General features: G+C 46.1%; 1 protein-coding gene across 1 annotated transcript in view; it reads right to left on the reverse strand.

The window, feature by feature from the left end:
* Positions 1–16,356, reverse strand: part of NT5DC3 (5'-nucleotidase domain containing 3) — a 62,137-nt gene that overhangs the window by 19,266 nt on the left and 26,515 nt on the right. Inside the window, exons 3-9 of the mRNA XM_068971479.1 lie at positions 10,720–10,794; positions 10,182–10,237; positions 4,472–4,562; positions 3,383–3,517; positions 1,253–1,313; positions 409–511; positions 166–267 (exon numbers count right to left, since the gene is read on the reverse strand). Coding sequence (XP_068827580.1) covers positions 166–267; positions 409–511; positions 1,253–1,313; positions 3,383–3,517; positions 4,472–4,562; positions 10,182–10,237; positions 10,720–10,794 — 623 coding nt within the window. The remainder of the gene's footprint in view (positions 1–165; positions 268–408; positions 512–1,252; positions 1,314–3,382; positions 3,518–4,471; positions 4,563–10,181; positions 10,238–10,719; positions 10,795–16,356) is intronic.

The following is a 16,356-nucleotide window of genomic DNA, read 5'->3' on the forward strand; positions in this document are numbered from 1 at the left end:
TACTTGTTAGGAGGTTTGTTAAGTAGCAAAAGCTGTAATGTCAGATGCTTGTGATTTTCCAATTGTATTTCACCAAGACACATTATCACAATATCACCAAGATACAGTTCAGTATTCAGAGCATCAGATGAATAAAATTTGGTCTCTAAAAAGACAGACACCTACCGCCGCTTATCATTAAAAAAGTTGGGCTTCTCAGCCTGAACGATGACCACATCAAACAGGTCCCTCCAGTCTTTTCCAACAATATACCTCATCCCTTTGTCCCTAGAACAACATGGCAGCCAGGTTAGCCTAACATTAAAGGGATTAACTATTGCAATTTTTTATTTCAAATTTTCAACTATTTAAATACACAGAACATCAGAAGTGAGCCAGAAACTAGGCACGAAACAAAGAAGAACTTACACAAAGCTACTGGGGCTGTTGGTGATAAGAAACATCTTCTTGCCATGATCAGCCAGCTTGGCCAACACCGCACGAGTCTGCTCAGCATAGCAGATGTACTTTTCTAAAGAGCAAGAGGAAAAAGCACACAGGGTTTCAGGGTGAAGTCAGCCAATCTGCAAGCACTTCCTAAGGGGGGCAGATGGATCCAGCACTGTCTGGGGCCTTCAAGAAGCCTGGTTCTAGTCGGTGTACTGGTGCCCAGTGAATCAGTAACCAAGACCTTGCCTCTTCAGTCTCAGTGGGAAAACTTCAGTGGCTGTGGCTGCCAACTCCTCTACCTGAGTCAGGATTATGTCAACCACTGAGACAAAGGGGAGGGAGACATGTGAGGTTCAAGGAGGCAAGGTCCCTGCACTGCACTCAGAAGAGGTACTATGGGGGCTCCCTGGTGGTCCAGTGGTTAGGAATCTGCTGGCCAACGCAGGGGACACAGGTTCAATCCCTGGTCTGGGAGCTAAAATCCCCCATGCCACAGAGCAACTCAGCCCATGTGCCAAAATTACTGAGCCTGCACTCTAGAGCCCGTGAGCCACACTGAATCTTGTGTGCTTTATAGCTCTTGCTCCACAATGAGAAGACACTGCAATGAGAAGCCGTTGAACCCCAACTAGGGTAGCCTCTACTCGCCACAACTAGAGAAAGACTGAACACAGTAATGAAGACCCAGCATAGCCAAAAATAATTTTTTTTTTTTTTAAAGAAGAGGTACAGACCCTGCTCAGCACCCGGAGTGAGAGTAAAATGCCTACATAATTATACAGCAAAAGGAAATGCTGATCTTCACATAACATCTGGTACATACCAATATCTGCTTCAATTGCTCTGTACATGATTCCTTTGGTGTGCACGTCCCGAATTGAATCCTGTCAAAAGATAGGTTTTTAATCAGTCTGAGTATAACTGAGATAGTCTGAGTGAGAGGACAAGCGAAAGGTCATTTAGGATAATGTCTGTCTGCAGAGTCTGGCAACCAAGGCACTAAATGAAATCTAAATTCTGGTCCATTTATCATGGGCAGGAAGAAACTTAAGTTTCCATGGTGATAGCAGCAGGTTCCAGTGCAATTTTCGAAAGAGTCACTTGGAGGAGGCAATTTGTGTGAACAATTCTGAATGAAGTCCCACAGGACAAACAGTCATTTATATGCTGTATGAAGACCAGGTAATTTCAGGTCACCCTGACAAAGGGAAGGACTGCTGCTTTCATCTTTGCACCCTTCTCTGGACCCCAACAACAGATTCTATGACCTAAAAAAAGAGGCAGAGACCAACAGCATAAGATCCTCCTCTCTTCAGTGCTACCAAAAGGCAAGGAACTGTCAAGGAGCTCAGAACACAGGCAGAGCTTTGATCCAGCAGGCAGACACAAGGAAGAGCCTGGCAGAGTGGCAGCCCGATGCCTGGCAGGTGTCAAAGCACAGCCCTGCTCTTAGCAGGGCTCTGAGCCGATCTACTACGTAGGTGGGCATTCCTGGAAGCACATTGAAACTTTCTGGAGCCTGTAACGAAGACTGGACTGCAGGAAAAGCTGGGCCATAAGAAATCCCATGGAGACAAGAGCCTGGCGGGGTACAATTCACAGGGTTGCAAAAGAGTCAGACATGACTTAGCAACTAAACAAGGACCACAAAACCTTAGAAAACTGATAGGTGCTTACTGTCAGGAACAAGCACCTCCTGATTGTAAACTCAACCTCAATTACCTTCCGGCAGAGGCCTGTTTCAACTGCACATTGGCAGAAAGCAGTGGTTAAGAGCAAGCCAAAGTGCAGCTTCCTGGCCTGAAATCCAGGCTCTGCTACTTACTAACTGGATATCCTTGGGCGACTTACTCAGCCTCTCTGTGCCTCAATCTTTCTAACTGTAAAATGAAGGCGATGATACCTCATGGCATTCTTGCAAGGATTTGATTAATTAATAGGCATATAGCATTCAGAAAAATAGTGCCCAGAACACAGTAAACTCTACATGTGTGTACTCATGCACATGCAGTGGTAGTTAACACTTCAAAGTAAAAACTGAACTTTGCAGTAAACAGCTTTCCTCATGAATGCTAAGGGTTACGTAACCCCAGTAATTCTTAAAAATCCTTAAAGATGAAGCATCTGTGTGAGTCAAAACAGAGGATGGAAACTAAATATTTAAATTTAGTTAAAACAATACCAAACTGATATTGAGAAACTGTAATTCACCCTGTATTTTCTAAAACCCATGATTTGAGGCAGTCAATATTTAAACCTAGTCATGAACACATAATAAAAACATTGTAGTATGTATACACAGATCTTTTAAAACTCTGCATGCTCAGTCACTCAGTTATGTCCGACCCATTGGGACCCCATGGACTGTAGCCCGCCAGGCGCCTCTGTCCATGGCATTTTCCAGGCAAGAATACCAGAGCAGGTTGCCATTTCCTTCTCCACGGGATTGTCCTGACCCAGGAACTGAACCCTCGAATCTTGAGCCTCCTGTGTTGGCAGGTGGATTTTTTTTATCACTCCACCACCTGGGAAGCCCCTTTTAAAATGATATTTAAATTATATATATAAAGATGCTTAGAAACATGCATTAAAAATATATATTAAATAAGCAATATATAAACATTTTTAAATACTGAAAAAAGCTCAGACAGCTTAAAGAATGCACCTATAAACACACATAAATGTGAACATAAATACAAGATTATTTAAATGATGTGGGTATGTATATGCACACAGAAATCTAGGTAACAAGTACCCTCTTCTTTTAACAATTTGACTCATTTCCAATTCTCCTAACCCCTTTCTTAGGATTTCCAAGGTTAAACGGCAAATAAAAGAGATTCAAGACAAAGGACGACCTCAAACACCCAGCAGACAATGGAAGCCAGAGATTCTATTACTTCTGAGGTGCTGGAAGAGGTGCAGCATGGTGACCCCCCCATGTCTACACAACCTTGACATCTTTGTACAGGTGCACAGGTTCATAGTCAATGTTGTTCTTCAGAAAGTACTCATTCACACAGGACAGCAGGGTCATTTCGGGCAGGGAGAAGATGTCCATGAACTGCTTCATGGTGTTTCCGGAACTCTGCAGACAGGGAGGGAGGCTTTAGCAAGGCAGCCAACACCACAGCAGACTTTACATCAACCTGGGGGATCCTGGTCATCAACATCTGGCTCCCTCCCCGTAAGGAAAGAAAAATTCTAAAAATAAGTTCACCCTGTTTTTGTCCTTCATGGCAGAGCTGATGTCTCACTGTAAGTGCAAATGGGCTTTCCAAGGAAATGCCCTGACTTCCCCTCAAAAGTCTAGCCAGCCTTCCCTTTCTGTTCTCCTTTGGTTCCATCCAATTTTCAGCTCACACTCTTTCATCATACACAGAGGAAAGGCAGTAAATTGATTTTTGCCCACGTGAATGACACAAAAAGCCTTTAACTCTCCTGAATTTGAGCACCACCACTCCCACCCCCTCAAAAGCCCACATGGGAGCTTGGAAAAGAGCCTTTCCCTGAACACTTGTGATTTATAAGACTAAGTTTACCAGGTGACTAGGCATCTTCCTTGCATTTTGGTAACACAAAGAGACTGCATCTAACAGGACAAGAAGCAAAAATTCTAAGGGCAAAGAAGACCACAAAAGTTAGAAAGGCAGAGGTCTCCCTTAGGCACAGAGCAGTGTGCTGCCCTGCTCTTAATCTCAGGGGAGGCAACAGCTGCTACAGTGACGACCCCAGTGACTCCCCCAGAGAGTGGGGACAAGCCTGGGGAGGTGGTGGCAAATGGGGGAGGGCTACAAGGAAGCTGCAAAGAGCCTTCAGCAGGTAGGGAGGAAGGGCCGAGAAAGAAGAACCATGAAAGATCCCAGGAGCAACTCAAACATATTCACCTCTCTCAAATTGAGGGTCTCTCAAAACGCAACCTCAATTGCCTTCTTGAGTCCTTGCGAGCAAAGAGTCTAGTAGTTTAAGATCCTAAAGCTACCAGGCCACATTTCGTAAAGGAAAAAGATAGGTTACTTTAGATAAAATAATTTCTCATTACCTTCCCATAAAAGTCGCTCATCTGTTCCAAAGGCACGTGGGAACCCTCGTACATTTCAATGACCTCCTCATCGGGGACCACACTGAGGCCTCTGGGAAAATCACAGGCAAGGCAGTTAGCATCAATTAGAGACAGACAGCAGTGATATTCAGACCTCCAGTGACTGCTGAAATTTTTCAACTGAGGTGCAAGATGCTGCTGTCACAAGGAAGCAGGAGGTGGTGCCACTGGTAACTGCTACAAATAACAAGCATGATGCTGCTACTATTACTACTACTATCATCCTACTGGTAATGAGAGCAAGAAAGACAGTAGCTGACACCACACGGTCCTACTGAATACCAGAAGTGAACTGCACACAGTCATTCACTTCATTCTCAGCAGTCTTAGGAGTGAGGCACTATTATTCTTCCCAATTTCCAGCAGAAGCCACCAAAGCACAGAAAGGTCACAGATCCTGGTCAAGGTCACCAAAGTAGAAAGTGGGGGGTCAGGACTGGCTCCTGGGCTCCGCAACCACCACATCACACTGCCTCCTTTAACGAGGCACACGGTCTCCTAATGACTTGCTTTGGGTGGGTGTTTTTTGTTTTGCTTTTTTTTTAATGTTTTTACTACATTAGGGAGAGAAGCTGGTCTGTCCCCATCACTCCCCTACCCTCCGACGCTCTACCCTAAGAAGATCAGTGCTGACGCAGAAAGAGTCAGGACCAGGCTCAGGTGGACTAACCCCCACATCAGGATGCTGGACACCACCTCTAGGAGGGAGTGATCCCAAATGCTGTATCACAGTGAGGGCCAAGCTCCCCATCTGTAAAAAGCAGAGGTAACATGCACCACCGGCCTGCTTCTGGGGGCTGCACCAGAATCTGTAAATGAATCCAGCTCGTCCGAACAGAGGGAACAAACTATGGCGTGTGAGTGGCCCAGACTCTATCCCTGCCTCTGGTGCCTGTGCTGCAAGCAGGTGCTTCCACCTGCAACTTAATGGTCTCAGACTTCCTCCCCTGGAATCGCCTCGAGAGCCCTGTGGAGGGAAATGTCTGTTCCCCGGCCCCTCTCTAGAGAAGAAGGCTCCTGAGAAGCAGACACCAGTGGTGAGGAAACCACAGAACGAGTGATGGCAATACCACGCTCTGCTACAGTGGCTGTAAAAATAACTCAGCTCGAATTTCAGTTACTCATACAGCTCATCACATAAAATCACCTGGTCAATATTAAAGTACACATAAAACATAACTTATATTTGACCTGTAACTTTAATGAAAACATCATCTCAGCCTCTTTCCTCCATTCTCTGCTCTTATCTTACTTTTAAAAATATCCAAGGGGATTCACTGATGTTTTGCGTTCGATCTTGATTAACTTGAAACAACTACTGGCCTTTGAAAACAAAAAAGCACTGTGCTTCCCTCCCATCTTTGCTCCAGAAATCAGATAAGACACTGGGACTACACCAGCTTCTTCTAGACAGTGAGCCTGGAAAACCACTCTGGCTAACGCAGCAGCAGTAAGCAGTACATACCTTGAAGGATCTAACACCTAGAAAGAAACTCAACACAGTGAAAAGGAACTCCGCTGGGTGAATTACCTTTCTTTCCCCACACTAGGACCACATTTCCAGTCCTTCAGCAGCCACTGCCACCTCCAGGACACATTTCCAGGCATGTGGCCACACAAGCCACATCTTTAAGGTCCACATAACCAAGTATCAGCTCAAAAGATGCACTGAACTCGGTGGGCCACAGTCAGCTGAATTCTGCTGCAGGCAGTACCCACAACATACAGACTTGCTGGAGCCGGGCTCAGATGGCAGCCAACTGCACCTGAATGTGGCCTAAACCAGAGCTGAAGTCACAATGAAAACTACTTTACACACCCCGTGTGTTTATGAGAAATAAAGGGTAGGAGCACAGATCTGAACGAGTCTACTCTGGGTTCAAATCCCAGCTCCCTCAACTGCTAAGGGATTACCTGGACAAGGAACAAGTAATTTAACCTCTTTGGGTCTTAGTGTCATTTTTTAAATGAGCAGCAAAACCAGTACCCACTTCCTGGTGCTGCTGAGAAGATTTAAATGAATTGCTATAAAGAGAACGGCACCCATTGCTTTGGAAGCGCCATCTAAGTTCCGCGCTACGGCTACGGTGGCAACAACCCTAGCTTTTCACCAGATTCCTAAAGAGAACTTAAAACGTGGGTGCTAAATAGGCCTGTGGTGGGAAGTCAGTCTCCCCCTCAGCCCAGCAGTGCTCACCTGCACAGCCCACATGCAATCTGAAAGCCACCCAATGGAGGGGGATGCAAGGGCATGGGGCTCAGAGGGGAGCGAGGCTGAGGTGTGAGCACTCTTCCCCTCATTTTGCTCACTCATTATCCCTTCAGAGGGGCGAGAGGAGGAAAGGGACATTTTCCCAGGTGCCGCTAGTGGTAAAGAACTCGCCTGCCAATGCAGGAGCTGTAAGAGACACAGGCTCGATTCCTGGGTCGGGAAGACCCCCTGGAGGAGGAAATGGCAACCTACTCCAGTATCCTTGCCTGGAGAATCCCATTGACAGAGGAGTCTGGTAGGCTACAGTGCACAGGGTTGCAAAGGGTCAGACATCACTGAAGCAACTTAGCACACATGATGTTCCAAGCCTGCTCTAGTCCAAACAACCAGCCGCCCTGAGGCGGGTGTTGGAATCATGCCCAAGGCTTTGAAACAGGTGGTCAAGAATGGGCTCGAGGTCACACACAGGTGAGCAGCGGGGCTAGGGTTCACACTCAGGAAGTGTGACTCCAGAGCCACACACGCAGCCCTGCTCCCTTCGCTGCCACACCCCTTCTCAGCACTGAGGCCCCAGCGATCTGCCCAGGACCTCAACCTGAGCACTCCTTCCCCTTTAAATGCCTCCATGGCTCCTCCTACCTAGTCCAATCCATACCGCTAACATAATAGACAATTTATCTGGAGAAGAAGGAACAAGGTAATTAGGAGCCACAGGATGGTGTGGCCCAGAAGAGAGGAGAGAAAGACCATGTCAAGCTGAGAGGGTGAGGAGAGGCCTTGCCACCTGTCAGCCATGCAGAAGGGTGAGTGAGATTTCAAGAAGCAGAGAGGAAGGAAAACCTCATCCTGGAAGAATGCCAGCCTGCACAGATGCAGAGCAGTAAAAAGAAGAACTCAGAGGAAAGGTATTTATCTGCTATTTGCACAAATCTGGCATCCACTCCCTCTGAGACTGCCTGAAACTGTTAGAAAGAATAACTCCCTTTCTCCGCTTAACCTAGAGCTGAGGGTGGAAGCCTGGTACTGCCAGGGTTCACCACGCAGAAGGGCCTGCTGTGAGTAAACCCAGAAAGGAGGAGTGTCAAGAGACAGAAAGAGCACTGACAACAACCATTTGGGCCTCTGGAGCCAGCTACACCTGCAACCAGATCTGTCCCTGCACTACACCATTAGTGAGTCCAAACTGAGTTTTTGTTTAAGCCAGCTTGAGTTGTGTCTCAGCCACTTGAAACCAAGACTTTTAACCAATCAAGGAAGTGAAGGAGCTGTGTATGGAAGAGGAGAAAGCTAAGGGTTTAGAGAAGGTTGATGCAATATTTAAGAGATCTGGGCTCTATTTCTTAGACAATGGGGAGCCATCCAGGATTCAGAAGAGAGAAGGGGGTTGTTTAAGGCAATGCTTTAGGTAAATCAGTCTAGCAAAATGTCCAGTCTGTGGGCTGTGCTACAAAAAACCACAGGAGCCCAGGAGAGAAGGGGTAAGTGTCTGAGTCCAAGGGAGGATGGCAGACAGATTTGAAAGATCTGCTGAAGACTGCCAGTTAACTCTCAGACATTCAGAAATGCTGCACATGGGCCAAGAGCACAGTCAGGAGCCAGACTGTCTGGGTCTGAATTCTACTTCCCTGTGGCCTTGGGCAAGTTACTAATGAACATCTTTGGGACCAATAGCAGCAATACCTACCTTATAAGATTATTTTGAGGATCAAATGAGTTAACGCAAAACCCTTACGGCCGTATCTGTTGCACTGCAAAACTCAATATTGTTGAGTTGCTATTTCTTATTGCTACTACTATAATTATTCGCATCATCACCACCACCTCTTCTCCCTCTTGAAACACCATTAAAATGACAGTAAAAGAATAAACTGCTCAAAAGGTCAAAGGAAATGAGAGCAAAGACATCAGCACATAAGACATTTCAACATGTTTTGGGAAAACAGTTGGTGAAAGGAGGCCCCTGACTTAACATCATTGAGAACAGAGCCTGCAATGGGAGCCCAAAGAGAGGAACCGATGAACCATCACAGATCCCCAGAAAGACTCAGCCTTACGAGGCACCAGGAAGCTACTGCAGGATGTGCTCCAGCAAAACGAGGGAGTAAAGTTAGAAAGAGGAAGAGATGAGAGCCAGGAAACAGAGAAAGTAGCAAATTGAAGTCCCTGGATGAGCAGTCAGAGCAGATCAGAGTAGGAGGCAGTAGTCAAAACAGAAAAAAAGTAACTGAGAAATTATGTAAAACATTTGAGTTGTGGGGAAATAAATGCCTGCTTGATATCTGTGAAGGAACATTTAGGGAAAAAACTAGATAGCTACATAGGAAACTAAGCAAACAAAAACTGAAGTTATCAGTAAACCTAGGACAAACCAAATGCTGCCCTAGAAAGAAAACAACGCAGTACTTGCTTAAGAATGAACACGACCTGTGGAATCATAATGCAAACAAGACGGCGAAGCAAGCAGACAGGGATCTTAATGAGGCTAGGGAAAGGAGGCTGGAGATGGGCCTGCATGTGTGCGAGGGCCAAGTCCTCAGTCCTCACAGCAGGGACAACGTCCAGAGTTCATAATTAGGAAGCAGAAGTATGAGCACATCATTTAGGAACAGAGAGAAAATACCAAATATTTATACATATGGTAAAGAACCTGCCTTCAATGTGGGAATCCTGGCTTTGATCCCTGGGTTGGGACAATCCCCTGGAGAAGGGAAAGGCTACCCACTCCAGGATTCTTGCCTGGAGAATCCCATGGACAGAGGAGCCTGGTGGGCTACAGTCCATGGGGTCACAAACAGCCGGATACGACTGAGTGACTAACACTTTCACTTTCACATACCTATCTGTACACACACACACAAAAACCACAATCCTCAACAGCATCCCCAAATTTGAGAATTAGAAAAGGCAAAAGCCTTTATTTCAAAGTTACAAAGATCTCTCACTGAGCTCAGTACTTCTACTAATTCTAATAAAGAAGAAGAAAAGAGACAATGTCCAAACCACTCAACTATCATGGTGGGAACGACCTGCCCCCACCATCCTTCCCCACCTCCTCTGCAGGACTCTCACTCAGGGGGCCACCATCGCCTCTGGAGAGCTCGCCCTCCCCAGAGTCCTCCAAAGTGGCCCCTAACAGCCTGAGCACACACCCATCATAGCCTGGGTCACTGTGGACTGCACTCACTGGTTTCCTTGTGTGGATTCCCACCTACACTCCAAGCACCTTGAGGACACCCTCACAAGCCAAACCATTAGCATCTAACATGGTAGTGGCCCGATCAATGTTCCTGAATGACAGATGGAGTGGGCAAATGAATGAATGCTTTACAGATACACACACTGCAGGCCCCCAACACTAAACAGTCAGGGAGTCTTGAAAGCCAAAGCACTTTGGTTACTTGTGGGGGAGGGGATAAATTTACCCCCTCTTACTCTTACCTGTAGACAGTTCCCAGCTGGATATAATGAAAAGCATCAATCTTCATCAAGACCGCCTTCAAAAACACAAGCACATGCACAGGTAAATTAATGCACCACAAATTGCATATTTAATGAAAGTTCCAGGTGTCATTGTGAATCCTATCAACGCTAAGTCGTCATACACAAAGGAACACACTGCATGTTTTTGAAAGGTTTGCATGCTAATTAAAACACTGTGAAGCCCATTAAGGAAATGACCTGTCTGCAGAAAAATTTTTTAAAAAAATGACAACCAGCTCCTCCTCAAAACATTGAAATTGACATAAGTAGTATTTGGACATAAGTAGTATTGCCCAGTGGCTAAATGCATTCATTCTCTTCCAATATACAGCCTCCTGGAAAAGACTTCATCCAAAAGTGTTTTGGATAATTTAGTTCTGCAGCCCCAGAGAATATAATTTCAAATCTATTTATGCATGCAGCAAAGAAAAGCACCAAGAATACATTTTATTCCCGAACGTGCTAAACTGTAGAAAAACATGAGAATTATACCTACCCGCTGCACATCATAATGCAGTCCACGAATTGCGAAGTTTGGGTCATACTCATACTTCCTGATTTCCACAGGATACTAAGAAGGAAGAGAGGAACTGGTTTTAGCTAACGATGTACTAAGGTCAAGGTCAAGATAACATCCACACTTGGCCTTTGTTAGGAGGCTGAGGCACTGGTGCACCTGGGTAGGAAGCTGTGGTCAGAAGGGACGGACCGCAGCTTGCCTCCTGCTTCAGCCCAAGCGCCTCCAGGCCACAGAGCACCCTCCTCTTTATCTGCCCACACAAAGGGAAGGCCTCAGCCCCCCAACCTCCATAGCCTTACCTATTCTCACCTCAGCTACAGGAATCCCTTAGCCATCGGTACAGCCTTCCTCCCCCTGGGGCCAGAGACACCCTCTCTCAGCACATGGTAGCCTGTTATGGCTCCAATGCTGGTTCAGAACACGTGGCCTGGCTCCCCTGCTATTTCCTAGTCATAAACCTGTCCCTCCTACTACACAAAAATCCCAGCCCCTTCTTTATCCACTACTTTCCTCTCTCCCCAGATCTCAGAAGTAGAATACCAGTGACCCCACTGGCAGCAGGCCCCACCATGCCCATTTGACAGAAGGGACCTCAGAGGCTTCGGATGAGACAACCTGGCCCAGCCACACAGCAGGGATGTGCAGAGGCATGGGGGTCAGGGTCTCCCCACTGCCTCTGCGCTCACAGCATGGACCTACCAGCCAGAATATCCCCTCCTGAGTCCAGGGAGGCTGTGTCCCCACAATCTGCCAATCATGATGGAATCTGCTTACGTAAAGGCCTAGACAACCATCAACCAGCACGGCAGCCCCTCTGCGTGACTGCACTGCCATCTCCTCGTGCACAGCCAAGGTCACGCGTGTGCGAGAACACCTCCTGGAATCACCAGGCTGACCCACACGCAATGAGTAATTCCAGCCAAGCGGCACGAAGCGCTGAGTCAAATGTCACATTTGGGCTCATTTATCTAACACCCTTCATGTGTGCCAAGAAATCACTCAATGCTATTTCCACTCCTGGGCGTTTCCAAGAATCCTGCACACAGTGTATGGTCCTTCATTTTTACTAATACACTTCACACACAGACACACATACATGGAAACTCTGGTTGGGAACATCGTTAACAGTCACATCTAGTCGAGGAAGTCAAAGACACCCCCATCATCCAGGAAGTGACATGTCTCTCCAATGACCTACGGCTAGATTGTCTGGACTCATATAGCCTAGAAAGTGCCCACCAGCCAGAAAAGCATAACTCACCCAATGTGTCATGAAAATGACTGGTGTCCCTGAAAGCAGAAGAACTATAAACAATAAAAGACCTTTACTTAGGGTTTTATTAAAAGACTTCTGATTTGGGCTTTGTCTGGGTTTCCATCAGTTCCTAGATTTGTTCTTATCTGAGTCCAATCTGGACAGGCTAGTGTGTGCAGGCAAAGATCAAAGTTTCCCCTTAAAATGCTACAGAACTGATCTTTACAGCTTTAAGTAAAGTTAATAGTAAAATGCTGCAGAGAAACCCAGGAATTCCCTGTGCATAATTTCTAAAATTCTGTAGCCTGTCCACATGGACCCCTTCCTGGATAATCAATCATGGAGCTCTGGACAGAGCTGCGAACCTCCACGTTACAGCACTGCCTGTGAGCTCCTGAGGCCCCAGTGCCTATAAATATGATATATCTGCTTTTCAGAGGCCTCAGTTTGATGTTTAAAGTAACCTAAATTATGAGTCTAATTAGAGGAGAGCAAAAGCATAAAGAAACAAAGTTTTCCAAAATCTACACAGAACATGAAGTCAGGACAAAACTACCTGCATCATGATACTCTCTTAACAGGTAAAATTCAACGAGTATGTCAAGTGTTTTCTCAGCACGTACTTTGTGCCAAGGCCTGGGAACGCAGTAGTGAACAAAACTGATACCATCAGGACTTCCCTTGCAGTCCAGTGGTTAAGACTCTGAACTTCTGCTGCAGGGGGCATGGGTTGGTCCCTGGTCAGGGAACTAAGATCCCGTATGCTGTGCAGCATGGCCAAAAAAATTAAAACAACAACATTAAAAAAAAAAAAGAAAACTGACACCATCTCTGCCCCTAAGAAGTTTCCATCCTATGGTGGGCAGGGAAAGCAAATCAACACTTGCACAGTGCTTCATGGTGGTAAATACTGCAGAAAAAAATGCACTAAAAGGGTTTGGAAGTCTGGGGGAAAAAAAACTAAAGAGCGAGGCTTCAGATTACTCGGAGCCAGGCAGGACGTTCCACCAGAGGAACTGGAAAGCGCAGAGGCCCAAAGGTAGGAGCATGTGTGGCGGTTCAAGGAGTAGCCAGGTGGCTACCGCGGTTGGAGTGCAGCGAGGGCGGGTGGGAGGAGGCAAGGCGGGTGAGGAAGCCGGGGGTCCAGGAGCACTGGAGGCCTTCAGTGTCACTCCAAGCGTGATGGGAAGGCTCGGGGAGATTCTGAGTCCAAAAGTGAGATGACTAGTGTTTAAAGGTTCACTCTTGCTGCCGAATGGAGAACAGACTAAGGGGCATGAATGGAAGCAAGGAGCCTAGTCTAAAGCTACTGCACCATCGGGTGGGAGGTGATGGTGGCGTGCACCAGGGTGGAGGCAGCGCAGGAGGTGAGAAGTGGATGGAGGCAGGACACATTTCCATTGAATATCTTCTGAACGAGTGAAAAGAGAGCTCACAGCTGCACAGACTGACTTCCTCTCATACAGTGCAGCACCCGAAGGGAGACTGAGAGTCATCCCTGGTTCAGGAGGATCCCATGTGCCCTGGACCCACTAGACCTGGGAGCCACTATTACTGAAGCCTGCACCCTAGAGTCTGTGCTCCACAACAAGAGAAGTCACTGCAATGGGAAGCCGGCGTCACAACGAAGAGTAGCCCTCCCCACCCCCACCCCCACCCCCTCACTGCAGGGAGAGAGAGCCTGAATGCAGCAGTGAAGACCCACCACAGCCGAAAAAATAAGTCAATCTTTAAAAAAAAACACCTCCCACTCTCTTTTAACAAAAGAGGAGAGAATGGATAATTATGAAGAGGCTGGAACATTTACATCTGCTTTTAGGGAAGATGCTAAATTGCAAACTTGCTGCTCTGTTACTGTGTATCTCAAAAGCAGATGCCTCTCATCTTCTCAAGTACTTTTAGTCTTTGGCAGAAAAAAAAAAAAAAAAGGAACCAAATTCAGTGCTTCCAACAGCATCGTGGAAGAATCATTTTCAGATCCAGAGAAAAATTTGCATAAGCATAATTGCCTCTATTAATATGTCTGATATAATTAGTGTTAGGACATACTTCTTTTATTAAAGCAAGAGACATAATGGGAATGAAATTTCAACTATCTTAAATCAAGAAGCTTTTCGAATCAGAATGAGTATACCTTTCTTTCCCTTATTTCATCTCTTTGTCCTCAAATTTCATAAATTTTTAATCTTCATGAATATTTTATTTTCATCTGAACAATAAACCCATAGGATAGAAAGAAAAGGTGTTACTAATCCCACAAGGGCCAATGGGAACAGAAGACAGCATCTGTGCCTTGCAAACAGATTGAAGTTCAAATTCGAGGACTTCCCTGGTGGCCCAGTGGTTAAGACTCCGCCCTTCTAACGCAGGGGGCACAGATTTGATCCCCGGTTAGGGCACTAAGATTCTACAGGCCATGTGGTTTGGCCAAGAAATAAAAAATAAATAAATAAATGAATTTTTTTTGTAAGTTCAAATTCTGGTTCTGCCTTCTTTCTTGTCTTGTGGCTTTGAGCTACTAGCTGAACTCTGTAAGTCTCAGTTTGCTCAACTGTAAAACAGAGACACTATCTGCAGGGCTGTCATGCAGATTAGCAATAATAGTAGTAACAGCTAATAACAGTAGTAATAGCTACTTTAATGAGTGTTTTCTATGTGCCAGGCACTTCACATAAATCAACTCCTTTAATTATGACAATAACATTGCGAGGAAAGTACTACTGCTGTGCCCATTTCACACAGGACAATACTGAGGTCCAGAAGCATTAAGTCTGTTACTCAAGATTACCTAAAGGATAAATAGTAAAAGCCAGGATTAAAAATCCAGAAGTCAGGCTCCAGAGCCTGTGCTTTTGGCACCGAGCAGACAACGAACAGATGGGGTGCTGTTAGCATAATGACTTTCGTTTTATAAGTAATATCACAGCAATGATATTTTATTTAATAAGTTTTATAAGTAATGTCACAGCAAACACTGCAGACAACCTAGAATTCAAACACCAGCTGCAGTGCAAGACCCCTTCAGCTCACTTTCCAGCAGGGTGGTGGGGAGACGGTGGGGCAAGCTGGCAGACAGGAGAGCAAGGGCAGGACCACCTCACTCTTACTCTGCTGCCATCCTCAACGTCAAGGGAAAGGTCCGTAGCTTAGACTGAAGAGAAGGGAGTCTCTTGAACAAACAGAGACATGCAGCTGGGTGGAGAATAGCTAGATGAGTTTACCTCTGATCAAGTGGCCATAACTAAAGAGAGTCTGGTGGCTGAGGGAATGTTACTTTGGGCAAGCACCATTTCTGCACTGTGAATAAGGACAGATGACAGACAAAAGCTGCGGGGAATCAGGAAATACACTGCATCAAATGGCAAGGACCCAAAACTTATGGACCCTTTAACAACATTACTGAAGGTCTGCTATCCAGATCCAGGAAGCCGATGGTCACCCCCTGTTCCACACTAGTCAGACCCCACCTGCAGGAACAGCTTCAGTTCAGAGCCTCATACTTGAGGGGGATAAACCAAAGCACACACAAAACGATGAAAAAGAAAAGAGGCCAAAGGGGAATGGCTGGGAAAACCAAGAATAATCCAACTGGGAAAAGAGAAGACCTGGAGGGCATAACGGTCCATTATAACACCCAGCCCGTGACTCAAATAGTCAAGTAGAAAGCATCCATGTTCACGATTTAGGTTTCTAGGCTACTCATGTCCACCCTAGCTCACCTCCAGCCCACCTCTGTGGATAAACTCCTTCCAGACTCCACTGAAATATCACCTTCTTGGCTGTTTCCTCAGGCAGGAGGAATTCCTGCAGAGAAATTCCCTCGGGCAGAGAAAACTGCTCAAACCATCCTCCACACAGGTCTAGCTCTCTGTTCAGATGTCTGTAGGGCTCCACCAGGCGGAGACTTCGTAATTTACCTGCCCACAGGACAGACACCTCCACTAGACTGCTGGTTCTCCAAGGGCAGCACCTGTGTCCTACTCACCTTCACCCTGCCTGCTTCATGACAGCTCAGCACAGAAGAGGCACTGAGTAAAGGATGAAGGAATGAGTGAAGGGATAAATGAAGGAAAAAAGAAGGTATCAGTGGAAGCCTCTCCCCAAGTTCAGAACACCTCTGGGAGTGATGCCCTCCAGTCACCTCTCTTGGAATGCTGTGGGGGGTTTTCAAAGGGCCCTGGTCCAGATGACCTCTGAAGATGCTTCTCATCCTGCTTCCTGAAATGTACTCCAACTAGACTGGAGAAAACCACGTTCAGTTTAGAGTGTTTCTTTCTTCCTTCTTTTTTATAAGCTCTCAGCAATACTAAGCATCAGAAGATATTCACATATTCCTTATCTAAGAATGCCATTCAGTT

The sequence above is a fragment of the Capricornis sumatraensis genome, chromosome 4, assembly GCF_032405125.1.
Source record: "Capricornis sumatraensis isolate serow.1 chromosome 4, serow.2, whole genome shotgun sequence".
Lineage (NCBI taxonomy): Eukaryota > Metazoa > Chordata > Mammalia > Artiodactyla > Bovidae > Capricornis > Capricornis sumatraensis.